The sequence below is a fragment of the Balaenoptera acutorostrata genome, chromosome 19 (assembly GCF_949987535.1).
Source record: "Balaenoptera acutorostrata chromosome 19, mBalAcu1.1, whole genome shotgun sequence".
In the NCBI taxonomy this organism is placed as follows: Eukaryota; Metazoa; Chordata; class Mammalia; order Artiodactyla; family Balaenopteridae; genus Balaenoptera; species Balaenoptera acutorostrata.
In genome coordinates, this window is record NC_080082.1 from 49,168,128 (window position 1) to 49,194,772 (window position 26,645).

Consider the following 26,645-nt stretch of genomic DNA (forward strand, 5'->3'; position numbering starts at 1 on the left):
GTGCCTGGAAATAAGAGAACTCTTCCACTCAAGGTTGTTTTCCTGGATCCACAGGTCCTGACAGATAATGGTTTGCTTTTCTTTCCTACAAGCTGTTTGAAATGTATGACAAGGACTTTGTAGCTTGTATTTTGGGGGACAAAGCCCTAGTCACCTCTCGTTCCCCTCCCCCACCATGTGGCCCCAAGGCCCTATCGCGTCCCAGGACTGGCGCCTCACCCAAGCCCCTGTGGGCAGGTGCTGGAAAAAGGAGGAGTCCTCACATCTCTTGGTGACTGCCTGTGGGTCACAACTGAGGCTTCCCCGCCCACTGGCTTAGCCCGAGGCCTGTTTCCGGCCTCGCCTGGCCTTGGGCGCTTGTGAACCGCGACCAGCCTTGGGGACCATTCTCCATCCAGCCCCAGCTCCTAGTACAAGGCGCCTTCCCCACCAGGCAGGTGGGGGCACCCGAAACCAGTGCGCAGCCACATGGCCCTGGGACACGCTAGGATCTCGGGGTCACGCTAGATGCTGGGGTCGCATCTGGTGGAGACGCGCAGTGGTCTCCAGTGTCCTGGGGCGTATGGGTGCAGCGCTTCTGACCAAGGCCGAACTTGTTCGGCCCAGCGCCTGAAACCGTGGCGGCGTTGGGAAGTAAGATGGGGGAGGATGTGGGAAACGTTTGTCAACTGCTCATATTTCGCTGGCCGGGACTGGGGGAGCCGCCTCCAGCTCAGCCCGCGGGGATACGGGATCTTTCCAGAGGCCCGACGGTCGGGGCGCACAACGGAGCCCGGGCCGCCCCCACCCCCGCCCCGCGGCGCCACAGCTGGCCGCTCCGCCACTCGAGCGCCAGCTCCAAGCCGCACGCCCCGGCGGCCCAGCCCAGGCTCCGCGCCCCTCCGAGCTCGCGGCGAAGCGCGGACACCGCGGCTCCGCCGCCGCCACTCCCCCCACATTCCAGAGGCCGCAGCGCCGTCTCCTTCCTCGCATTCCTGCCCCCACAAAGGAGTCCCTCCGCCCCCCGCACAGCCGCAGGGAGGAGGGGACGCGGCCCGGCGCCTCCGAGCGCACATTCCTCCGCCGCGCGCGCCACCGAGCGGAGCGCCGCGGCCCCCGGACCGCGCGTGGCCCGCAGAGCGACCCCGGCCCGGCGCCGGCCCCGCCCCGCGCCCAGGGGTCCCGGGGCGGGCTCCGGGCTTCGGGCGGACGATGCGGCGGCGCGGCCGGAGCGGCGGCGGGAAGCGGAGGCGGAGGTGACGCGCCGGGGCCGGCGGGCCGGGCCATGCAGCGCTCCCGGGCGGCCGCGGACGAGGCGGCTCTGCTCCTGGCCGGGCTGGCCCTGCGGGAGCTGGAGCCGGGCTGCGACTCCCCGGGCCGGGGTCGGCGGGGGCCGCGGCCCGGGCCGGGAGACGAGGCGGCGCAGGCGTTGGGCCGCAGAGGGCAGGGCAGCGGCGGCGGCGGCCCCGAGGCCGGGGTGGACGGACTGAGCCGCGGGGAGCGAGGCCCGCGGCGCGCGGCGGCCCCCGAGCTCAGCGCGCAGCCGGCGGGCAGCCCGCGGGCCAGCCTGGCGGGCTCCGACGGAGGCGGCGGCGGCAGCGGCAGCGCCCGCTCCAGCGGAATCAGCCTGGGCTACGACCAGCGCCACGGCAGCCCGCGCTCGGGCCGCTCGGATCCGCGCCCGGGCCCCGGGCCGCCGTCGGTGGGCAGCGCGCGCTCCAGCGTGTCCAGCCTCGGCTCCCGCGGCTCGGCCGGCGCCTACCCCGACCTGCTCCTGCCCGGCGCCTGCTCCGCGCCGGCTCGCTCCCCGGAGCCCGCCGGGCCGGCCCCTTTCGCTCTGCCTTCGCTCCAGCTGCCCCCGGGCCGGGAGGGCGCCCCGAGCTCGGCGGAGCGGCGGCTGGAGGCGCTGACCCGAGAGCTGGAGCGGGCGCTGGAGGCGCGCACGGCGCGGGACTACTTCGGTGAGCGAGCGCGGCCGCGCGGCCCGCGCGCCCGGGCCCCGGGCCTCCGCTGTCCTCGTCGGGGGTCGGGGACGACCTCCGGGTAGGCGGCCGGTTCGGCCGAGGAGAGCGCTGGGTGGGCCCGGGGCTGGGCTTCGGACGAGGGACCGGGCTGCAAAAAGCGTGTCTCCCTCCCTTGGGGCTGGGGAGCTGGCGACGTTTGTTCCCGCAGACGGAGTGTGTGTGTGAACCTCCAGGTCTGGGGCTTGTTTAGGACAGTGGTTTAGCCTCTGGGTCTCCGGGCCGGGAGTTCTGGCAAAGTCAGTGGATGCGTTGCCCCTAACTTAGAGAAAAAGTCACGTTAATAGGCAGAAAAAGCTATTTTTGAATAATTTTTTCTTAACCCTTGGCACTTACCTCAGCTCATCGTACTCGATGCTTTGTGATCAGCTGGTCAGCCGAAGCTGTGTGTTTCCCTTCCCCCAGCAGTACGGGCTGTGAACAGGGGCAGGGAGGTGGCATGGCCTGGATACCACCGGAGCCCGCCTGACCTGAGGCTTTGATAATGGTAGTGGCTGGAAGTAGAGTCTTTGAGGGAGGAGAAGCCCACGCTGGGGGGGAGGGGGGGAGACTAAGCTGGTCCTACTGGGCTGTCCTCGCTCTCGGCTGTGCTGTGTATATGGGATGTTTCCGAAGGGAATCCTGCTTCACATCATTTGCAAAGACCACCAGTCTCTGACAGCCTCCCTTTCCCAGTCTGACCTTGGCCCTTGGATCCCAAGTCCTTTGGACAGCTTGAGGCTTGAGGTTCTGAGAGGAGGCCTGGAGAGGGGCTTCCCTCCCTCCCTTACTGATAAGCAGGCACCTGGCTTTGGAGGGGGTGGTGGTTATCATGTCTGGGACTGAGGCTGTCCTGGAGTTTGTATTTCATGGTTCATTCCAGCTAGCAGCTCAGGACTGCCCTGAACTGGATCTTGAGAGGGAAGGAGGTTGTATGGGACAGGCAATGGGGGCATTGCAGGCCGAGGGAAGAATGTGGGCAAAAGGAGACAAGTAAGGATGTGTACAGTTCCGTTATACTCCCTGGGGTTGCAGCCCAGGAGGGGTCAGGTGGTCAAGGGAGTGTGTAGGCCAAAGGGTTGTCCTGCCTTTGGGAGGGGACCTGCTCATCTAGGAGCATCACGGTGAGACTTTGTGGTCTGGTAGGTCCTGTGGCTGCTGTCAGACCGCCTGGGAGCAGGGAGGGAGTAGGAAGCCTTTGCCTCTCATGCCAGGCAGGTACCACGAGCAGAAGCTGGGCTGCCTCTGAAGAGAATGAGATTCCAGCGCTCTCTTCCGGGGGGACCGCCCCTTTTCCTGTCCCCACTCGCTGCAGGGCCTGGGCAGTGGTGTGTTCTCTGGGCCTCCGTAGCTACTCCTGAATCTTTGCGTGAAGACCGGGGCAGGTAGTGGGAGAAGTGAAGGGGCTGATGGGTCATCCTTTCTAATGGGACCTGCTGCTCCCGTTGAAGCCACGTGGGAGTGGGAGGTGAGTGATGATAGATCTTTGGTTTCTTTTTTAAGAGAAGCCAGATCTAGGTAACATTTTCCTGATTTTTAAAAAATACGAGCAGCTATTTGCTTGAACTGCTGATATCTTACTGCCGATATTCCACTTTTTGGAGCTATGAAAGTGGCAGTTACATACAGATCAACCTGAATAATACAACATTTTACAAAAGGAAGTCTGCAGGTAGCATGAGCTCAAGAGATCTCTGATAAACCTCACCCTTGGAGTGTTTTTTCCTCTCTGTCCATCCCTTCTTGGCGCTGGCACCCGCTCACCTCCTGGCTGCTCTCTGTCTTTCATGGACATCTCTCCTGACCAAGTTCTGCTGCCATGAGCCAGCCAACAGCCTCAGGCCTCCAGAACCTCATTAACTTTGGTGACCTCTCTGCCTTCTCTTCAGCCACCCACCCCTAAGGCCACACCCTGGATTTGCCTCGCTTCAGCTGTCTTCAGTTCTGGTTGCCGCCTGTGTCTCACCACTACCTCTGATTCCTCTAATTGCTGTCTGCCCTGCAGAACCCTGGCTCCAAGTCAGTGCTGCAGCCCCCTTTTCTGTTGCTATATTAGGCCGCAGAGTGATGGTCTTTAACCTTGGTGCTTTTCTGGGCACCACCCATCACTCTTAGCCTTGGTCAGTTCCCTCTTTCAGTGCCTCAACAGCCTGCCTCTCTCCTCGGCCCTGCCCATGCTTTCTACTTTGCTGAGGATAATGGGGTCAGCAGTTGCAGTCTTGGCTTCCTGTCCCTTCCCTGAAGGCTCTCAAGTCCATGTCCAGGTCTGAGGATGAAGATCCTTCCATCTCCAACCTCTACCTCTTCCATCTTCAGCTTTCCTCTTTCCACTGGCCCTTTTCTTTTGGTTATAAATATGTATAAGGGTCTTTCATTAAGCAACAACAAGAAAGATAAGAAAAAACAACAAACCCAAACCTATATGGCCCCAAGGTCTCATCCGCCCTTTCATCCCGTCTTCTCATCCTAGTGTCTGGTTGACATGTCTTTGCTTATCCGCTTTCGATCTCCCCTCAGCCATCTCTGTCTCCTCCCACTGGACTGACCCAGTTCTTGCTCAGCACCCTGGCGATGCCCCAGCCTCAGCCCCAAACACCAGAGGGCATTTGCCAGGTCTTGTTGGTCTGGATCTTACTGCATCCCAAAGGTGGAGTCAACTCTCCTCCGAAACAGTCTACTCCCTGGATTTTGGAGGTACCTCATGGTCCTGGTTGTCCTTCTTCAGTGTATTTTCATTGAAGCGGTGCAAGCTCATATTTAGCAAAAAATCAAACAGAACCGAAAAACAAATAATACAAGTTCATAACTTCCCCTCTGACCCATCCTTCTGTTCGACTTCCAATAAGCAGCCGACTTTTGCTCCTTGCATCGTGTTTTCTGGTAACTTAGTCAAATGACAAGGTCACATTTTCAAAGTTGATGGACAAGAGTGGAGGTGTGAGGGTGGGTCATTTTCACTTCAGAAAGATAAGTCTGGCTGCGATTTTGGGGATGGATTATTGGGGGCCAAGGTGGGGTGCTGTGAGGAGGCTGTTGAAACAGCAAGTGGGATGAGAATTGATGACGTTGAATCAGGCCAGTGGGAGTGAGGGGAGGGAATGAAGTCCAGAGTAGGGAACAGAGGAACCCGATTCAGAGTTGGAGGTGAGAAAGACAGGGTAGACCTGGATGCTTCCTGAAACCTGGCTATGCGAAAGTGCCGTTTTCTGAGCAGGAGCCCAGAGCTCTCTTCTGGACCTGAGGTGGTCTGGGGCCATCCGGGAGGTGGATTAGAGGCTCAGGAGAGGGATCCGGGCTGGGCAGAGTGCCAGGAGCCTCGACAGGGGTGAGCATTTGGGAGTAGATGGCACTGCCCCGGGAGACGGGGTAAAGCCACATGTGGAGACCTGTAGCTGTGGTGTGTTTGGCTTTCAAATTCTCAAAACATTTAAGTTAACAATTTCAGTATGGAAAGATTTCATGCACAAATCTAGATTTCTAGCTTTTCTTGAAAAATCAGAATCTTTAGAAGTGCTGACCCTGCATTCCTCCCTGGTAGCCGTCAGTGGAGCTGAGGCGTGTCTGTGACCTCCGGCGGCCATGGCTCTCTTCTCCATTCACCTGGGTGCCCACCAGCCACGTTTACATTCCTGCCTGGTTTGAGGGCATCTGAACTGTCTCTCCTTCCCCTGGGGAGACTGAGGCACGGGAGACCCGGGACTGAGCAAGGGAATACCCAATAGAACTGGGAAGAGAGAAGTACTAGAAAGCCAGGTGCGGGTCATATTCTGGAGACCCGAGAGGAGGAGAGGGCCCCCTTTAGCAAGATCAGAAGAGAAAGTCCATAAATCTGCACCGTTAGGAGATGACAGGATGTGGACTAAGCTTGCTTTCTTGACTGAGGGCAGGGGGAAAATGGGGTGGCTGATCGGGGAGGGAGGTTTTTTTTAAGGTGGGAGACGCTCAGCCATGGTAAATGTTAAGGAGAGAGATCTGGTGGAAAGCAGGAAGGAGAGGGTGAGGGCAGCATGTCCTGAAGCAACCAGAAGACTTTACGGTCCAGGGGGCAGGTGGGGCCCGTCTCCATGCCCTTTGTGGCATGGGAGACCTTTGGTGAGTCTGTGAGAGGTCCTCTGATGTCTGGGCTGGCCACCTGCAGTCTCCAGGGTCTCCAGGAGGGCTGGCTAGAGAGTTCCCTAAGGCTAGTGCTGGCCTTTGCCCTGGCATTGCTGGTCACCCCTCTCCTTACCACCCCTCCCCTGCCTGCCAGGCACCCCACCCTGAGGTGGTCCCCAAGTCCACCCAGTTATTCCCTGCAGAGCAACTTCCCTGTCTTATTTTCTTTAGACCTTTTCTCAGATATCACCTTGTCACTGGGGCCTTCTCTGACCATCCTCTTTGAAAATCACACACTCAGACATATTCTTAATCAGCCTTCTTTTCCTCCATAGCACTTGTTTCTACCTGAGATGTGATTTACCTGTTATCCATCTCTCTCCACTGGAATACAGGCTCCTTGCGGGGGGGGATTTGTTTGGTGCATTGCAAAATCTCTGGCACCTAAACTATGTGGGGTGTCAGTGTCCATGTGTTGACTGAGCAAGAGAATAAATTGACCTTACTGTACAGATGAGGGAGGTGTGGCTGGGAGGGTCAGGGACTCTGCCCTGGTTGTGCCTTTGTGGTCTTCATTCTTTTTGGTTCATAGACAGCAGAAAGGATTTTCCCTCTGTCCACGAGCAGATCAAGGTGAAGGGGCTTAGAGCAACTTTCCAGGTATAAACATGTCATTGTAATTTTGATGGTGTGGACAGTGTCAGTTAGCTCTGACTTGCCAGGTGCTCTGCTAAACTCCTTGAGTCCTCCAACAACAGCAGCAAACCCTATAAGTAGTGGTACCCTTCCTGTCCCCATGTTAGCCATTAGTAATGGAGCAATGGAGGCCTATGGAATTTCCTTGCCCAAGATCACGTGGCTGGGCAGCATTAGGGCTGGGAGTCAGATGCACATCCATTCAAGTCCACAGTCCTGGTGCTAATCGCTGCTCTCTCCTGCCTCTTCTTCCATAGGTATTTGCATCAAGTGTGGGCTTGGCATCTATGGAGCGAGGCAGGCGTGCCAGGCAATGGGGAGCCTGTATCACACCGATTGCTTCACCTGCAACTCCTGTGGTAGGTAACCTCTCCCCTGTCCCTCTTGCACTGTGGATCCCCTTGCACCTAAGTCCCAGGCACAAGGACCACCCAGCTCTGGCCCAGGCTGGAGTGTGGAGGAGGCTGAGTTGTGGCCCCTTTTCTTCTGGCCTAGTCTGCTTGAGAGGCCCAGGCTCCTGGGGAGATCTGCTGGGCCCTGGGGAGGGAGGCGTGAGGCCTGGGAGGAGCCTTTTGCTGGCCACAGGGAAAGGCTGCCCTTCTAGCCCTTGGCTTTGGGACCTCTGTCCTGGGCAGGGTACTGATGTCTCTCGGTTGCCTGGGTGGGGCTCGTGGAGCCAGAGATGTGCCTTCTGCCTGCCTGGATATGGGGCTAATATTTTTTTCCCTACAATATATTTTTTGTCCTAATTTTACACACTGTATAAAATATAAATGTTATAATTTAACCTAGACAAAGTTATAAAAAGAAAAAAGTAACTATAGTCCAACCGACCTAATAAGTCTGCACTCTTGATCTTCTTACTGTTCTTTCATGCTTTGCCCTGAGAAGACTTCTTTTATTTATATACACAAAACATTTTAATACAAAACATTGTATTTTATAAAAGTGTAATATGACTTTGTTATAAAGCAGAAACTAACACACCAGTGTAAAGTAATTATACTCCAATAAAGATGTTAAAAGAAAAAAAAGCGTGATATGTACACAGTGTTAAGTCAGATAGTCCTGCAAAGCTATTTTTGCAATAGCAAAAAACCACTTACCTTTCTACCCCGGTCTTGTTCCCCGGGGGCAGCCACTTAGTATTTTTTAGCAACTTCATCTAGTAGGCACCTCCATGTTCTAACAGCATACACTGCTGTTTCTTGATTATCAGTTTTAGAAATGATTTACTTATGTTTGCTGTGGTAGATGAGGAATAGGTTCTTAGGCTGACTGTTCTCCCCTCTCTCCTTCCGTCTTCTCAGTGTAGCCATCATAAGTTGTGATTAAGTCAATAAACCAGGTTTATATTACTATAATATATGACTATGTAAATATTATTCACTGCAGAACCAAGAATTATACTGGGGTTATATCTCCTTTTTTCTATAGTCATTTACTTTTCCTGGAATTTTCTTTTTTAACCTTTTTTTCTCCTTGCATTGTCTTGACTTATCATATCCTTCAGTTTCCTCTCCCCACTCCAGTTGCCCCATTTTAGTAGGCATTCTTTTGAGTTCCCCCTTGGAGCCCCTGGCCTCTCCTTAGTCTGAGCCAGTTGCTCTCTGGACCCCTGTGGAGTGTTCATTCTGTGCCTTCCCATGTATATTGGTTGGATTGAATCCACTGTCTCCTAGAAGCTTTCAGCTGCAGATTACAGAAAAGCTGCTGAGGAGGCTTAAACTCTAAGAATATTTCTTTTTTTTTTTTTTTTTAATTTTATAGCTACTTTATTTATTTATTTCTTTATTTTTGGCTGTGTTGGGTCCCCAGTTCCTGCGACGGCTTTCTCTAGTTACGGCAAGTGGGGGCCACTCTTCATCGCGGTGCAGGGACCGCTCTTCATCGCGGTGCGCGGGCCTCTCACTATCGCGGCCCCTCCCGTTGCGGGGCACAGGCTCCAGACGCGCAGGCTCAGCAGTTGTGGCTCACGGGCCCAGCCGCTCCGCGGCATGTGGGATCTTCCCAGACCAGGGCTCGAACCCGTGTCCCCTGCACTAGCAGGCAGACTCTCAACCACTGCGCCACCAGGGAAGCCCTAAGAATATTTCTTGACTCATTGAACTGGGAGCCCAGAGATAGGGCTGGCTTCAGGCTGGGATTGATCTAGTGGCTTAGGCCCTATGAATAGCTTGGCTGTGTTTCCCTTGGGTTTGGCTTTATCCTTAGGGCAACTTCTCTTATGGTAGTGAAATGTCTGAGGCAGCTTGAGACTTCCATTGGGACACCACTGGTCTGGAGGAAGAGGGGCCATTTCTTCTGGTCATGTTTTTGGGGTGGGGAAACTTCTTTTCCAGAAAACATCTAGCAAACATCTTCCTGTATATCATTGGCCAGATCATCTCACACATCCATTCCTGAACCAAGCCCTGTGGCTGGGGGGAGCGCTATGATTTGATTAACTTACTTGCCTGAGTCTCTGAACCATTATAAGGGAAGAAGAATTAGCTTTATACTAATCAAGCCCATCCATGGATAGGGGAGTGGATTCAGGTTTCCCTTAAACACACCAGGCTGTCTGAGGTAAGGTTGGTTACTGAACACAACTTGGAGAAGTAGGGAGGAATCGAAGCTGTGAAACAACCAAAACTGTCCAGTGTTTTGCTGTAGTTGTCTAAGCAGGGCAATGTGGGAGGTAAATTTTCTGAATTCTGTTGTGTCTAAAATGCCTTTATTCAACCCTCACAATTTGTAGTTTGACTGGGAATAGATTTTCAAATTGGAAATAATTTTCACTAAGCATTTTGAAGTCATAGATTTATCTTCCAGAAGCCATGGTTGCTGCTCAATTCTGATGCCATTCTGATTCTCATTTTTGTGTGTGTGATCTGTTTTTTTCCTTTTGGGAGATCTCAGGAAGAGGGCTATCATTGAGCAAATCCTGTAATAGCCTCTGGAAAGGGCTGTGAACTGCACAGTTGCAGGGGGTGCCACTTACATAGATACAACAGGAATGGTGCTCCTGAAATTGTGCATTGCAGCTACTTGGCTTAGGATACTTTATGTTTGGTGTAGGCTTTGTGCCATTGGTTATGCTGCGTACACAAAGAGCCCCATTAGACTGGAGACTTGCCCTTCGGTTCTGGGAATTTTTCTTGTATTCTTTATTTATTCCCTTCTTCTTTCCACTGGTACTGAATTCAGCAGCGTGTGAATCAAGATAATATATTATGACCAAGTTGAGCTTATCTGAAGAATACTAGTGGAGTCACAATAGAAAATTCGTTAATATAACTCACCTCATTAACAAACTAAAGAAGAAAAACATATAATCATCTCAATAGGAGTAGAACAAGCAGTCAATAAAATCTGACATTCAGATTTTAGCAAACTGGAAATAAAAAGGAACTTTCTCAACCTGATAAAAGTTGGTTACTAAAAATCTATGCAAACATCATACTCAGTGGTGAAATATAAGAAAAATGGACCTTTAAAAGAGGAAAGGACAATGACGCCTGCAACCATGTCTTCTATTCAGAATTATACTGGAGGTCTTAGTCATTGCAGTAAGACAAGAAAAATAAATATAGCATAATCATGTCAATATGCATATACTGTTGAACATGGGTATATAAAATAGTGTTGAGATGTCAGTTTTTCCAAATTGATCTATAATGCATTGTTATTCCAGTTAAGCAGGTTTTCGTGAATTTGACAAGCTAATTCTAAAATTTAAATGGAAGAGCAAAAGGCTAAGAATAAACAAGATGATCTTGAAGAAGAGTAGGTTGGGCAAACTTCCACTACCAGGTGTCAATATATATTGTATAGTTACATTAATTAATTTCATGTGGTACTGGGGCAAGGATAGACAAATAGACCAACGGAACAGAGTGGAGAGTTTAGAAACAGACCCATGTCTGTGTGAAAACTTGATGGGTGATAGAGACAGCATTGCAGATGGTTCTGGGAAAAGTGGTTATCCATATAAAATAATGAAATTAAATCCAGGTGTATCAAAGACCTCAATGGGTAAAGAAAAACTTGACAATTTTAGAAATAAATATAGAAACGTATCTTTACCAATCTTCTGGTTAAGAAAAAAATTTTTTTCACACAAAAACTGCCAAACTTAAAAGAGGGGATTGACAAATTTGGCTACATTTGAATTAAAAACCTCTATTCGTTAAAAGACACTGTGAAGCATATGGGAAAACAAACCGTATACTGCCACAAACATAACTGCCAAGGATCATTTTTGTTTGTTTGTTTACAGCATTGCTTTTTTTTTTTTAATTTTTATTTTTATTGGGCTATAGGGGATGGGTTGGGAAATATCTCTGCAAGTTATGCCCTACTAGGGAAATGTCCATCGTAATTTTCCTGGGATAGCTTTCGGAACTTTTTCTTTTTCTTGGAGCTACTGCTCTTGCTGGCAGCAGCCTCTTCAGGTCCACTGCTGAGTGGCTCCTCCTTGGAAGAGAATTTCCTCTTTTTCTTGGGGACCCTCTTGTTTCCTGACTCTTCAGGGTCACCAACTTGTTCCTCTTTAGGGAAGGATTTCTTCCTCTTGGGAAGACTTCCACTGCTAGCTGTCTCTTCAAGATCACTACTAACCAGCTCCTCCTTGGAAAAAGATTTCTTTCTTTTGGGTTTGGAGGAGACACATGGCTCTTCCACTCCATTCTCCCGAGGAGCCTCCCGGGGCTTTTGCTTTTTCTTCTTTTTGGGTCTTTCACTTGTCTCCTCACATTCCTCTGGGGTACAGCATTGCTTTTAATGTCGTGTCCAAGAAATCTTTGTAGTTTTATGTTTTGGACATCTGTTTTTATTTTTTAAGCATATTAAACATACCTGTTCTGTATTCTGTATCTAATTATCCCAATAGCTGATGACTTTTGAAGTCCTACTTCTATTGTTTATTGTTTCTCCTCACTCTTGGTATTGATACCTTGTTTCCTCATGTGTTTTGTAATTTCTGATTGTGGAAGTCTGTGGGAATTCATTGAGGTGTATGTTGAAGGTGCATTTCCCTAGGGGATGTTTGAAAACTTTATTTTATTTTATTTATTTATTTGGCCGCTCTGTGTGGCATGTGGGATCTTAGTTCCCCAGCCAGGGATCGAACCCGTGCCCCCTGCGGTGGAAGTGTGGAGTCTTAACCACTGGATCACCAGGGAAGTCCCTGAAAACTTTTTATTAAGGAAAAAACTCTAACAGGGGCAAATACATTTTTTCTTTTATGAGTATTCTTATTACTTATGGACTTGTATTCATGTAATGTATTGCAGTACCATCATTATTCTTTTTGATGCTCATATTGTCTCAAGTTTGGCCAGAGGAAGTCCCTTCCAGTTGACTCCTGTGCCCTTTTGACATGTCCCCATTGTTGTTTGAGCACTTCTTTACTCTGGCACAAGATATATTCGGTTTACCTTTGTGTTTGTTTTTAATTTAGTACAATTTACATATAGTGCAGCAAACAGATCCTAAGTATATAGTTCAAAGATTCTGGATAAATGTGTACATTTATGTTACTCACACCCCTAACAAGGTTACAGAAAATTTTAAACACCCGAGAAACCTGCATCTTCCCTTTTCTTCAGTTAATCCCCATATGTTCTCCCATCACATCCACTCAACCAGTGTTCTGATTTCTACCATCATAGATTAGTTTTGTCTGTTCTAGAACTTCATATAAATGCAACCATAATAGTATGTACTATTTTCTTTCTCTTTTAAAAAAAAAATTTAATTAATTAATTTTGGCTGTGTTGGGTCTTCATTGTTGGGTCTTCGTTGCTGCGCGTGGGCTTTCTGTAGTTGCAGCGAGCAGGGGCTACTCTTCGTTGCAGTGCGTGGGCTTCTCATTACGGTGGCTTCTCTTGTTGCGGAGCAGGGGCTCTAGGCACGCGGCTTCAGTAGTTGCAGCACGTGGGCTCAGTAGTTGTGGCTCACGGGCTGTAGAGTGCAGGCTTAGTAGTTGTGGCGCACGGGCTTAGTTGCTCTGCAGCATGTGGGATCTTCCCGGACCAGGGCTTGAACCCGTGTCCCGTGCATTTGCAGGCAGATTCTCAACCACTGTGCCACCAGGGAAGCCCCGCCTTTTTTTTTTTTGATCTATGTTGTTACATGTATCAGTAGCTCACTCCTTTTTATTGCTGGGTAGCATTTTTATTGTATGAATATACCACAATTTGTTTATCCATTTAACTGTTGATAGATACTAGGTTGTGCTATGAACATTCTTGTACAGGTCATTTGTGGACAAATGTTTTCATTTCTCTTGGGTAAATTCCAAGGAATGGAATTTCTGGGTCATAGGCTAAGTGTACGTTTAACTTCATAAGAGACTGCCAAACTATTTTCCAAAGGGGCTGTATCATTTTATACTCCCACTAGAAATGTAAGAGAGTTGGGTTATGCTACATATTTGCCAACAATTAGTATTTTAGTCTTTTTAATTTTAGCCATTCTAATGGGTTTGAAGTGGTATCTCACTGTGGTTTTAATTTGCATTTCCCTGACAACTAATGAGGTTTGAGCATCTTTTCTTCTGTTTCTTGGCCATTTATATCTTCTTTTGTGAAGTCTGTTCAAGTCTTTTGCCCAGTTTTTTTAAAAATAATTTTTAATTTAATTCTTACTCCCTTTTTATTTTATTTTTATTTAAAAAAATTTTTGGCCTTGCCGTGCAGCATGTGGGATCTTAGTTCCCTGACCAGGGATTGAACCTGCAGGCCCTGCACTGGAAGTGTGGAGTCTCAACCACTGGACCGCCTGGGGAGTCCCTCTTTTGCCCAGTTTTTAAATTGGGAGTTGTCTTTTATTATTTAGTTATAGGAATATATATGGTAAAAGTTCTTTTCAGATGTTCTGTGAATATTTTCTTCCATTTTTTTTTTTTGTTTTACGGTTATTATTTTTGTGACTTAAAATTTTTTGTCCCCTGTTAAGTCGTGAAGATAGTCTCCTTTGTCTTTTTCTAGAAGCTTTAGGTTTCTCATGTTTAGGTTGATAACCATTTCGTGTTAATTTTTATGTATGGTATGAGGTAAGGAATTGAGTCTTATTCTGTTTTCCATATGAATATATAGTTGTTCCAGCACCATGTGCTGCAAAGACTTTGCTTTCCCACTTGTATGTTTGTTGAAATATTTATGGGTCTATTTTTGCCCTCCATTCTGTTCCACTGATCTTTTTGTCTCTCCTTACCACAATATTACATTGTCTTGATTTCTGTAAGTCTTAAAATAGGTAGTGTCAGTTTTCTAGTTTTGTTGATCTTTTCCAAGATTATTTTGGCTATTCTGGGTTCTTCGTATTTCTATATAAATTGAAAAATTGGCGCATCAGTTTCCACAAAAAAAATAGAGTGCTGAGAACTTGATTGGGCGGCATTGAATGTGTAGATCAATTTGGGGAGAATTGATATGAGAACGTTTGAAGCCATGAAGATGGTTGTCGGAACTGTGCAGCGTCCAAGATTTTTCCCTACGTGCAAGCTGACTAGTTAGCCTGCCAGTGTTTCACGGGTGCTGGCTGGAGACGTGACCTTCCTGGGACAGATACAGCACTGCAGGCAGCGTGAGCTTCATGTTCACATCGGCTCTGTGTGCCCTCCTTGGTCCCACAGTGGTGACGTGGATGCCAGGTGCGTGCTGCACACGCGGTGGGTCTCTGTGTCATGGCTGAGGAACCCTGAGCTCAGGGAACCCCAGGATTTTATAATGGGCTGCCAGCAAAGCTGTCTGACTCTTATCCCAGAGAAGCACATTATCTTTATTTTTACTGAACAGCAAACCAACCTGCCTTCTGCTTCAGAGGGAGATGCTATCTCTGTCTTCTAAGCAGTTTGCTCCACAGATGTCCTTGGAAAGATCCAGAATGAAAGCTGCAAGCCGTTTGAAAGATGTGCAGAAATGGAAGGGATCCAATGGAGAACTGTCTTCCAGCAGTGGTATATCTCTCTATTTATGTAGCTCTTTTAAAATTTCTCTCAGCAAAGTTTGGCTTTGCTGGGTAAAGTCAGACACATCTTTCATTAAATTTATCCCTTAGTATTTTATGGGTTTTTTGAGATGCTGTTAAAAATGCACTTTAAAACTTGTAAGTTTAGGAGACTTCCCTGGTGGCGCGGTGGTTAAGACTCCGCACTCCCAATGCAGGGGGCCCGTTTGATCCCTGCCCAGGGAACTAGATCCCACGTGCATGCTGCAACTAAGAGTTCACATGCCACAACTGAGGAGCCCGCATGCTGCAAGTAAGGAACTGGTGAGCCGCAACTAAGCAGCCTGCGAGCTGCAACTAAAGGAGCCTGCCTCCTGCAACTAAGACCTGGCACAACCAAATAAATAAATAGATATTAAAAAAAAAAAGAAATACTGAAGGTGCTAGTAAAATGTATTAAAAATAATAAAAATTGTAAGTTTATTTTCCAATCACTTGTTGCTAGAATATAAAAATATTTTTGGTTTTCATATATTGACCGCCTATTCTACAGCTTTGCTAAACCTACTTATTAGTTCTAGCAGTTTTTTCATAGACTCCTTATGATTTTCTGTATAACACAATCATGTCATTTGTGTTTATAGTTTTTCCTTTCTCACCTGTCTTATTGCACTGCCTAGCACGTCTAGTATACTGTTGAATCCTAAGAGGAAAAGCATTTAATATTTCACTATTATGTCTGATGTGAGCTGTGGGGCTTTCATCAGGTGGGGGAGGTTCCCTCTTGCTCCTGGTTAGGTGTTGTCATCTCCTGACTCTAATGGAAATGCCTCTCATAGGTCTGCTAGGGCTGTGGTTTTGACAAGGATGCCTTTTTCTTTTAAAGTTTTTGTTCAATTTGTTTAAACTAAAAAAAACCCCACATCGCTCATTCCTCCCATCCCCAACCCCCTGTGTCTTGTAACCACCAAACTCTTCTCTGTATCTATGAGCTTGTTTTTTTGTTTTTTTGTTTTTAAAAGATTCCACATATAAGAGAGATCATATGGCATTTGTGTTTCTTTGTCTGACTTATTTCACTTAGCATAGTGCCTTCAAGGTCCATCAATGTTGTTGCAAATGCCAAGATTTAATTTTCATTCTTTTTATGGCTGAATAATATTCTGGGGTGTGTGTGTGTGTGTGTGTGTGTGTGTGTGTAACTTTTTTATCCATTCATCCATCAGTGGACACTTAGATTGCTTCCATCTCTTCGTTACTGTAAATAATGATGCAATGAACATAGAGGTGCAGATATCTTTGTGAATTAGTGTTTTTGTTTTCTTTAGATAAATACCCAGAAAGGGAATTGCTGGGTCATATGCTAGTTCTATTTTTAATTTTTTGAGGGACCTCCATACTGTTTTCCACAGAGGTTGTACCAATTTACATTCCCACCAACAGTGAACGAGGGTTCCCTTTTCTCTAAATCCTAATCAACACTTGTACGTCTTGTCTTATTGATAATAGCCATTCTAACAGATGTGAGGTCCTTTGTTGTTAATTAATCGACCATATATGTGTGGGTTTATTTCTGGGCTTGCTATTCTGATCCATTGATGAATGTGTCTGTTTTTATGCCAACAGCATACTTTTTAATTACTGTAGCTTTGTAATACAGTTTGAAATCACGAAGCATGATGCCTCCAGTTCTTTTCTTCTTTCTCAAGATTGCTTTGGTTATTTAGGGTCTTTTGTGGTTCCATGTAAGTTTTAGGATTATTTGTTCTAAAAATACCATTGGAATTTTTTTTTTAACATCTTTATTGGAGTTTAATTGCTTTACAATGTTGTGTTAGTTTCTGCTGTATAACAAAGTGAATCAGCTATATGCATATGTATATCCCCATATCCCCTCCCTCTTGGGTCTCCCTCCCACCCTCCTTATCCCACCCCTCTAGGTGGGGTCACAAAGCACTGAGCTGATCTCCCTGTGCTATGCGGCTGCTTCCCACTAGCTATGTTTTACATTTGGTAGTGTATATATGTCAGTGGTCCTCTCTCAGTTCGTCCCAGCTTACCCTTCCTCCTCCCTGTGTCCTCAAGTCCATTCTCTACGTCTGTGTCTTTATTCCTGTCCTGCCCCTAGGTTCATGAGAACTTTTTTTTTTTTTTAGATTCCATATATAGTTGTTAGCATATGGTATTTGTTTTTCTCTTTCTGACTTACTTCACTCTGTATGACAGACTCTAGGTGCATCCATCTCACTGCAAAAAACTCAATTTCATTTCTTTTTATGGCTAATATTCCATCGTATATATGTGCCACATCTTCTTTATCCATTCATCTGCCGATGGACACTTAGGTTGCTTCCATGTCCTGGCTATTGTAAATAGTGCTGCAATGAACCTTGTGATACATGACTTATTTTGAGTTATGGTTTTCTCAGGGTATATGCCCAGTAGTGGGATTGCTGGGTCGTATGGTAGTTCTGTTTTTAGTTTAGTTTTTTTTTTTTTTTTTAATAAATTTATTTATTTATTTATTTTTGGCCACATCGGGTCTTGTTGCTGCCTGCGGGCTCTCTCTAGTTGCAGTGAGCGGGGGCAACTCTTCGTTGTGGTGCGAGGGCTTCTCATTGCGGTGGCTTCTCTTGTTGTGGAGCACGGGCTCTAGGCACATGGGCTTCAGTAGTTGTGGCTCGTGGGCTCTAGGTGCACGGGCTTCAGTAGTTGTGGCGCACGGGCTTAGGTGCTCTGCAGCATATGGGATCTTCCCAGATCAGGGCTCGAACCTGTGTCCCTTGCATTGGCAGGCGGATTCTTAACCACTGCACCTCCAGGGAAGTCCCCTGTTTTTAGTTTTTTAAGGAACCTCCATACTGTTCTCCATAGTGGCTGTATCAATTTACATTCCCACCAACACTGCAACCATTGGAATTTTGATAGGGATTGTGTTGAATCTATAGATTGCTTTGGTTAGTGTGGACATTCTAACAGTACTGATTCTTGCAGTCCATAAGCATAGAATATCTTTGCATTTATTTGTGTCTTCTTCAGTTTCTTTCGTTAATGTCTTGTAGTTTTCAATATACAGATCTTTCACCTCCTTGGTTAAATTTATTCCAAGGTATTTTATTCTTTTTGATGCACTTGTAAATGGACTGTTTTCTTATTTTCTCTTTCTGATAGTTCATTTTTAGTTAAAGAAACACAGCAGATATTTGTGTATTGATTTTGTATTCTGCAACTTTACTGAATTCATTTGTTCTAACAGTTTTTGATAGAGTCTTTAGGGTTTTCTCTATATAATATGTCATCTGCAAATAGTGACAGTTTTACTTCTTCCTTTCCAATTTGGATGCCTTTTATTTCCTTTTCTTGCTTAATTGCTCTGGCTAGGACTTCCAATACTATGTTGAATAAAAGTGGTGAGAGTGGACATCCTTGTCTTGTTCCTGATCCTAGAGGAAAAGCTTTTAGCTTTTCACCATTGTTTATGATATCAGCTGTGGGTTTGTCATATATGGCCTTTATTATGTTGAGGTACGTTCCCTCTATACCCGCTTTGTTGAGAGTTTTTATTATGAAAGTATGTTGAATTTCATTAAATGCTTTTTCTATGTCTTTTGAGATGATCATAGGATTTTTATCCTTCATTTTGTTAATGTGATGTATCACAGTGACTGATTTGCCAATGTTGAACTATCCTGGCATCCTTGGAATAAAGGATACCTTTTTTTATATTGGGCTCCTTCTCCTGGTGAGAGTTGTGCTTCTAACGTTTCTAGATTAAGAAATTCATTCTTGGGCTTCCCTGGTGGCGCAGTGGTTAAGAACCTGCCTGCTAATGCAGGGGACACGAGTTCGAGCCCTGGTCCGGGAAGATCCCACATGCCACGGAGCAGCTAAGCCCCTGAGCCACGACTACTGAGGCCCATGCTCCTAGAGCCTGTGGTCCACAACAAGAAAAGCCACCGCAATGAGAGAGGCCCGTGCACCACAACGAAGAGTAGCCCCCGCTCGCCACCACTAGAGAAAGCCCACGCGCAGCAACGAAGACCCAACGCAGCCAAAAATAAAATAAAGAAAAAGTAAAAAAAAAAAGAATTCATTCTGCGGAGTCCGTTCTGAATTCCGCTGAACTTAAAGCAAATGTTTTTTTTTTAATTATCAGAACTTCAGTTTACATTTGAGAAACAGGTCTTCATACGTTTGCTTTGACAACCTCTTACCACAGTTTTGTCAACAACATATTCTGTTTAATTTTTAAAAAATTTTAATTAGCGTAATGATAATAACATAACATTAGAGGGAAATTTAAAAATTTGTCTGCAATCGGCTTCTCGTCTGTTGGAGGAGGGTGCTGAGAAATGGCAGCAGGAGCGTCGTCCCTGGTTCCAGCAGTCCAGGGACCCCCTTCTCAACCCTCACCCTTGCAGGGAGACGACTTCGCGGGAAGGCGTTCTACAATGTGGGTGAGAAAGTGTACTGCCAGGAGGACTTCCTGGTGAGTCAAAGCTGTGCCCTGGCTGGTGCTATGGGTGGGAGCAGGGGCGGGGACCCTCCTTCTGATTCATGGGGTGACCTGAGGCCAGGAAGCAGATGCTGGCTGGGCAGCGAGTGCCCCTTTGTCACATAACATCCTGGATCCTGTGTCCCCTCCCAGTACTCCGGGTTCCAGCAAACGGCTGACAAGTGTAGCGTGTGTGGACACCTCATCATGGAGATGGTGAGAACCTCCCCCAGGCTCCTGGAGCCCCTCTGACATGCGCAGAGTCAAGGACCCCACCCTTTCACCTGTTGGAGACCTGCCAGGGGCTCAGAGCCAGAGTGTCTTCTGGGGGCTGTGCTGAGCCTTCCACCTACACTGACCCTTCAGTGCCTCCCGCCCCCAGATCCTGCAGGCCCTTGGGAAGTCCTACCACCCGGGCTGCTTCCGGTGCTCGGTGTGCAACGAGTGCCTGGACGGGGTGCCCTTCACTGTGGACGTGGAGAACAACATCTACTGTGTCCGAGATTATCACACGTGAGTAGCCGGCGCTATGGAGCTGTGTGACTCCCGTGGTTCCCCTGCCTCTCCCCAGGAGTATTTTTCTGGCCTGCCTGTCTGTGCCCTCCATTCTTGGCCTGCTCACTTCTGGCCTCCGCTGTGTGCTCAGTGGTTGGGGCGAGGCACAGATCTCTGCCTGGAGCCTTCTGTCTCAGTCCTCTCCTCCCCCTGCCTTTGCCTGCACCCCCTCGTCCTAGTGGTGGGGACTCTGGGCTGCCCCATCTAGCTTCTGTCCCGCTGCTCTAGTGGCCAGGCCAGGACTCTTCTGCCTGGAATGGGGGGCTTGGGGTCTCTGCAGAGTCTCCTTCTGCCTGTCCGGTACCCATGTGACCAGGTGATCCGCTCTCCCTTTCTGTGCCTCCAGGCTCAGCCCTCGGACCTCTGGTCCTGGGCTGCTGCCTTGCATGGGGTTGGTGCTGGGCATCGGTTCCTGGTACTCAGTGTGGAGCCAGGCTTTGCAGGGGTCTCAGCTAGGGGAGGCCCAAGCCTGGACATGAGGGGGCAGTGACTGACAGGAAGCATGAGGGAGAGGCCGGGGCAGAACCAGAAGAAGCCATCCTGGAGGAGGTGATGGGGTGGAGGTGAATTGGGGCACCACGTGAAAGGCCAGTGCCAAGAAGGCATGGCATAGGATGCTCTTACCCCAGCATATCCGCACAAGGCGAGGGGGGGCCTGATGCTCGGGCCACGTCATGGGGCTACTATGGGTGGACCTGTCCTCATGCCCTTGGCCTCTGGTCACTCAGCTGGTCACTTCTGGTTTCCTTTATTCCTCCAGGGTTTTTGCACCAAAATGTGCCTCCTGTGCCCGTCCTATCCTCCCTGCACAGGTAGGAACCACTCACCTGGAGATGGTCAGGTGCCTGGCCCCGCCCAGCCCTGCTGGTCCTGCCTGGGTTGGCCCCAGGTCTCGGGCCCCAGTGGGAGGGATGAGCAGGCGCCCCTGCCCCCTGTCCCTCTGGGCCGAGGGACGTGTGTTGTGCCCAGTGCACGAACGGTGCAGGTGTCCCCGCATGAGCTAGAGGGAAATGGTGGCCCCTGCTGCTCGGCTGCCCCACTGCCCCCTCAGCTCTGTTGCCCGTCGATGTCAGGACTGGCCCCGGGCTCTGTGAGCTCGCAGCTGAGACGGTGGGGGAGCAGACGAGAGAAGGATGCGGTTTGTGCGGGAGACATCCTTGGGTGGTGCACCTCTCTCCAGCACCAGGTCTTCCACACATGCTGGCCCTGGGGAAGCAGGCCTGGCAGTGGTCTTTCCTGACTCCAAAGAACTGAAAAGAGCATGTACGCACACACTGACACCCACGTGACGGCTCCCATCAGCAAGCGTGCGTGCTCTCGGCTGCAGCCGTGGGAGGAGGCCTACGGCACACTCCATTCGTGTGCACCCACTGATGCCTGTTCTGGCCCCGTGGGAGCACCCACATCAGAGCTCACACGGGTGTGAAGGCACGGCCCCCATGACAGGAGCGCGTCGTGTAGTTAGGTGCCCACCACCCAGTTCGCCTCAAGCCCTGTCTCTTCCTTCAGGGCTGCGAGACGACCGTCCGTGTGGTGTCCATGGACAGAGACTACCACGTCGAGTGCTATCACTGCGAGGTGAGCCTGGGCCCCGCAAGGCCAGCGGCCAGGGCAGTCCCTCTCTCACACGGGCCTCCTTCTCCCCAGGTACTCTGGGGGCTCCCCTCCTCTATGGTTCTGCCCCATTCTGCCTGTCCCCCCCCAGTGAGCTCTCTCCCTCCCCTCCAGGATATGGTTCCCCTCAGCCCGTTTCTCACTCAGTCAAATATTTCCCGAGGATGTACAGTGTTGGGGTGTTGTTGATGTACAGAGAATAAAGACAGTCTCTATCCTGCAGAGAGACAAGTACTCAGGCAGTATTTATACAGGGTCATCATTGCTATCAAGGGGAGTTTTCAGAGCACATAGCAGGCCTTGGAAAATCAAGGAAGGCTTTCTGGGGGAGGTGACACCCAAGCTAAGATTTGAAAGATGAATAAGAGTTAGCCAAGGAGCAGGGAGAAGGGCATTTTCAGGCAATGGAAGCAGAATGTGCTAAGGTGTGAAAGTGAGTGTGCTGTTTTGTTTCACTGGAGAAGTTGGCAGGAGCTGGGGACTAAAGGCCACTTGAGCTGAGGAGCACGGACTTATCCTGAGGGCAATGGAGAAGGATTGAAAAAGGATGACGCGATGTCACTGAGATTTTAGAAAGGGCACTCAAGCAGAGAATGAATGGAGGAAGAGGGAGTAGGGGCTGGGGTTCCCTGAGGAGGCAGCTAGAGTCAAGGTTGTGGCCCTGGGTTCCAGCAAGTAGACTGAGTTTAGTGTTGGTTAGATGGTACAAGGGACTGGATTTGGTCAGTGATTGGATGTGGGAGTTGAGAGGGTGGAAGGTGTCCATTACAACCCCAGGAGAGAGTGAGGGTGAGAGGAGGAAGGCATTAGATGATCTCACTTTTGGTAGCTGGAGACACCTGAACGGAACTATCCAGGCGGCAGCCGGATGTGCTGGAGTATAAAGACTCTGGTACAGGTGTAGGAGTTTGGGAGTCATTGGCATACATAGCTCTTGCCTCTCTGATACTCTGCCCTGTGGTTTCTAGTTGCTTTGCCTCCCCAAATTCTCAATTCAGGGAGACCAATGGGCAGCCTGGAAAAATCTCTCCAGGTAGTAACCTGGGCAATTGTAGGGCTCTCCTTATTAGTTTCCCTTCTCTCAGAGATCACTGGCCTGCGTTGCCTGTTGTTCAGAGTCTGAGAATCATCGTTCATATATTTTGCCCAGTTTGCCATCGTTAAAGGTAGGGCGGGAAATCCAGTCCTTGTTACTGTCATGGCCGGAAGCAGGAGTCCCATCATGGGCATGTACGTGGCCACTGAAGCCAGGGGAGTAAATGAGGTCTTCCAGGAAGAGCTGTAGAGGAAGGAGCGGCGGCTCAGGATAGACCAGCGAGCTCCAACATTCCGGGGATGCATTCAGGCAGAGCAGCCACACAGGAGGCCTAGAATGAGTGACCGACCGAGAGGTAGGAGAAAAACCAAGTGTTGGGTTTCAGAGACCCCAGGGAAGAGCAGGCGTGTCAGTGAGAAACCTTCAGTAGGAATCTAGGGCCCATCTGGAACCAGGTTGCCTTGATGGGGGCAAGTGGCCCAAAGGGAATAGGAATCCTGCTGGAGGACCAGGGAAGGGGGATCAGGAGCAGGCATGGCCTGCAGAGGGGCCCCAGTTCCTCCAGCAGCCGTAGGAGGGCATCTTGCTCTGCCGTCCTGGGGACTGCAGTGTCCCCTTGGGATCGCTAAGCTCAGTCCTTAAGGAAAGGCTGATGCTGAGAGTTCAGGAGCAGGTCAAGCTGCAGGCAGATTACAACCAGCGCCTCGGGGCTGTGAGACATGGTGCTGCTGTCCCCAGGGGAGACCTTTGGATGGGAACAGGGGGCTGTGGCCAGACAGGACATGGAGGACACCTGGGACCTGAGTTGCTTGGGACATGAAGCTCCATCACAACAGCCCAGCTCCATCACCTGTGTGGGGCGGGGCAGATGTTGGTCTCAGGGCCTTTGGGTAACAAGTGTCAAAGCTTCCAGGTTGGAGTTCAGCCCTGGGTGCAGTGAGAGTGTGACCAAAGGGGCCTTCTTGGGGTGGGGGGGCGAAAGGAAGGAAAAAGTTGTCCAGTAGGTCTTGCCTGGTGCCCCGCTGTCGCTTGCAGCACACCATCCTCCTTGGCTGCCCTTCACATTTCCTGCCTGTTAGAGGTCAAACACGAATCACATAACTTGTTAAACAGAGAAAATTAGCCTATAAAATATCCTGAAGTGGTAAAAATGGTAAGATAAGGGACATAAAGCAAAACTCCTTGTTTACTTGATGTCTTCAGGTCTTCCGTTCCATTATCTCTTAAGGCCACTGAGGTCAGCCATTTGACCTTCCCCCCCTTCCCAGGGTCACCAGTGACCCCCATGTGGGGATCCAGGAGATGATTCTCAGTTGTCACTGTCCTAAGCTCGCAGCAACTTTCCTAGACTCTCCCTCCTAGACGCCCTCTGCACTGTGCCCTTAGGGCAGGCTGTTTTTGGTTTTCATCTTTTATCTTCCCCTAAAATCTTGGCTCTGCTCCTCTTCTTTCCTCTCTTAAAGTTGGAGCTTCCACAGCTCAGCTGTTTGTTCTCTTCTCTTTTCTAGTTATCTGCACTCCCTGGGAGAAACTCCTGTTGTTTTGTTGTTAAAAACTGTAACATTTTTATGCTGATGCCCCCATTTACTGCCCAGCCCTCTCTCCCAGACTCCAGCCTAGTGGCCGACTACCTCCCTCCTGGCTGGCTCCTTTGGATGTGTAAGACGCTCTCCAATTCGGGGTGTCCAACACTGGGCTCCTGACCCCCTTCCCCCAAAGAGTAAAGGCCAAAGTCCTCCGGAAGGTGGGCAGGGTCCTACAGATCTCTGATGCACCCCTCCCTTGCTTACTCTGGCGCCGGGACTGTGTTCTTCCCTAGGACTGCGGGCTGCAGCTGAGCGGGGAGGATGGACGCCGCTGCTACCCCCTGGAGGGCCACCTGCTCTGCCGCCGCTGCCACCTGCGGCGCCTCCGGCCAGGCCCACTTCCCTCACCTGCTGTGCACGTCACCGAGCTCTGAGCTGGGGGCGGGTAGCCCGACCCTGGGGGCGTGTCTGTGTGCGCGCGCGGGCGCGCACGCGCGTGTGTTTGTGTGCGTGCACACGCGCGCGATTTTTCGCTCAGGAGCGCGTGTTATCCTGCGCACGCACGTGTTTTTTGCGCGAGTGTATTTTTGCGCGCGCGCCGGCGATGAGTGACCCAGGTCAGTGTCGGAGCTCTGTGTCAGGGTGGGCGCGGCCGCCGGCTCCCACCCCACCCCTACTCCCACCAGCCACCGAGCTGCTGTCCGAGGGGCCGGCCCCGCGGCGAAGCTACTAATATTTATTCACCGTCTGTGCCTCCTCAAACGGCTTCCTTTCTTTCGGGCCCTGGCCGCCTCCCGCCCCCACCCCCTCACCCGCCTTCTGTTTCGGGACCCCCTGTGCCCCGTAGCCCCGGGGGCAGGCTCCCAGACCGGCTCTGGGTCACGGGGCTGAAGGTGGCCGTTACCACGTGCAGGGGCGCGGGGTACACGGCCGCCGTCCTCCGACTGGCCTCGGGGCGGGAGCCAGTTTCCCTGTATAGAAGGGGTCTGGGACCCCCTTCAAGAACGCTCCGGGGAGGCGGAGGTTGGCGGAGGGCACGCGTGTTTGTCTCATAAGCGCCTGGCCCGCTGGTGGGTGGGAAGGGTTCGTTGTTTGGGAGGGGTCGCAGAACGGGGTGAGGAATGACACCCTTAGGGAGTGGGGCCTGCGAAGGAGCCCTCCCTTTGGCCATTGTGGTCACTGCGGGTTTTGGCCACCGGGATTCCGATGGGCGTTTTCAGCCTTCATCCCGCCCCGGTCTTCCCATCCCTGGCTCCTCGTTCCCAAACCCTCCCGTCCTCGGCCTCGGGAAAAGAACACCTCGTGCAGAATTCCAGCCACAGGTCTCGGTCGAGAGAGACCGCGAGGGGGCGCCCTGCCCGTTACAGGAAAGCACTGTGTATCAGGCTCCACAACAAAAGCATATGATTTGACTTAAATTAAGTTTTTCCTTTGAGAATATTTTCATTTTCTTTAAAAGAATATAGTTTTCTTCTAAAAACTTGGCCCACGGTGATTATTTCTTAGGAAAGTTAAAAGAAACTCACAAATGTGCAATTTGTATATCATATAGCTAGTGTTCAAGTGGTAAAACATTGTAGTTTAACTATTTTTGTATAAATTCCTCTAAAATCTCAAAATATGTGTTTGCTTTTCGGACTTTAGGCTAGCGTGGGGTTTTGTTTATGTCAGTGTCTTGAGAGCAGTTACCTAATGAAATGTGGTATGTGGAAATGTAGATTTTTTTTCTTTTCCTCTGGAAGACACATCAGCATTGCAAAGCTTCTCACTGATGGCTTATGTTGGATTTGCACTTGTGGGTGGCCCCTGCGGTGAGAGACCTCCTAATCACAATAACCATCACGGTGGTTTTTACGGAATATTTTAAGTCCACTTGTTCCTGTGAGAACTGAACCACCTCGACTACTGCTCTTGCCCTCCGTTCCCCCCACTGTTAAATGTAAGATCCTTCATCTGGGGGAGCCAGGCCGTAGGAACCAGAACGTAGTCAGGACTGCTCATTGGGCTGCGTAGGAGGGGAAGTGGCAGCCGGCGGGTTCCAGCTGGGCTAAGGCCTGGAGCCGGGGGACCCTCTAATGGGCTGAGGAAGGAAGTACATGGTGAGTTTGGTGATCGTTGACCAAATATGTTAACGCAGAGGTTGCCCTGAGATAGGGGAAGCGTGTGGCTCCTGAGGAAGGGACCTAACAGGATCAAGGTGGCTTCTTGGAGGAGGTGATCCCAGTGGGGCAGGAGACAGTAAGTTCCAGGAATGGGAGGTTCTTTCTGGCTTTCTCTTCCTCTTGAGCTGGGCTGCTTTGCTTTCTAGCCAATTACATTGCAAAGCTTTCTTCTGATTGCTTCCAATGTCGAAGCCTGCTTTGGCCTTGGTTTCTCCTTGTTGCAAATTCAGCTCTACTTTTTTCTCTTTCTTTGTGTCTGCTGTGGAGGTGGTCCCTGATCTTCCTGCCATGGGGACCACCGTCACTCTCCACACCTGCTCCATCCTGGTTACCATGCTCCCCCATCCAGCTGGACTGAGTCATCACAGCATGGAGCCTCCTTTGAATTCATGTGCCCAACTTTATCAAAAGTCAGAGCCAAGGGAATGCATGACCCTGGGGGGCAGTGGCTTTATCTCTGGCCACACTTTGCCCTTTCTCTTTGGCTCCATGACCCTCTATTGCCTTCTCCCAGGGCTGGTGACCGCCACCATCCGTCTAACCCTAGAGCCT

The 26,645-nt window shown here is 49.9% G+C and overlaps 1 protein-coding gene across 5 annotated transcripts; it reads left to right on the top strand.

Annotated features, from left to right (window-relative positions):
• The first annotated feature begins 1,008 nt into the window (after positions 1-1,008).
• On the top strand, positions 1,009-25,411 carry WTIP (WT1 interacting protein). Of its 5 annotated transcripts, none has more exons than XM_057534664.1 (8): positions 1,012-1,940; positions 7,028-7,129; positions 19,127-19,194; positions 19,354-19,416; positions 19,567-19,713; positions 20,516-20,567; positions 21,265-21,333; positions 24,225-25,411. In XM_057534664.1, the coding sequence occupies exons 1-8, from the start codon at positions 1,265-1,267 to the stop codon at positions 24,662-24,664; spliced, it is 1,617 nt and encodes a 538-aa protein (XP_057390647.1). In that variant the 5' UTR covers positions 1,012-1,264; the 3' UTR covers positions 24,665-25,411. The 5 variants fall into 5 exon arrangements, with proteins under 5 accessions (XP_057390649.1, XP_057390651.1, XP_057390647.1 ...); XM_057534665.1 differs by having other exon boundaries at positions 1,015-1,940; positions 19,583-19,713; positions 24,225-24,508; XM_057534666.1 differs by lacking the exon at positions 20,516-20,567 and having other exon boundaries at positions 1,009-1,940; positions 24,225-24,508.
• The last annotated feature ends 1,234 nt before the right edge of the window (positions 25,412-26,645 follow it).

Coding starts and splice junctions, on each gene's coding strand:
- WTIP (XM_057534664.1), top strand. CDS start 1,265: ATGCAGCGCTCCCGGGCGGCCGCGGACGAGGCGGCTCTGCTCCTGGCC. Junction 1,941..7,027: donor CACGGCGCGGGACTACTTCG/GTGAGCGAGCGC, acceptor CTTCTTCCATAG/GTATTTGCATCAAGTGTGGG. Junction 19,714..20,515: donor TGTGTCCGAGATTATCACAC/GTGAGTAGCCGG, acceptor TTATTCCTCCAG/GGTTTTTGCACCAAAATGTG.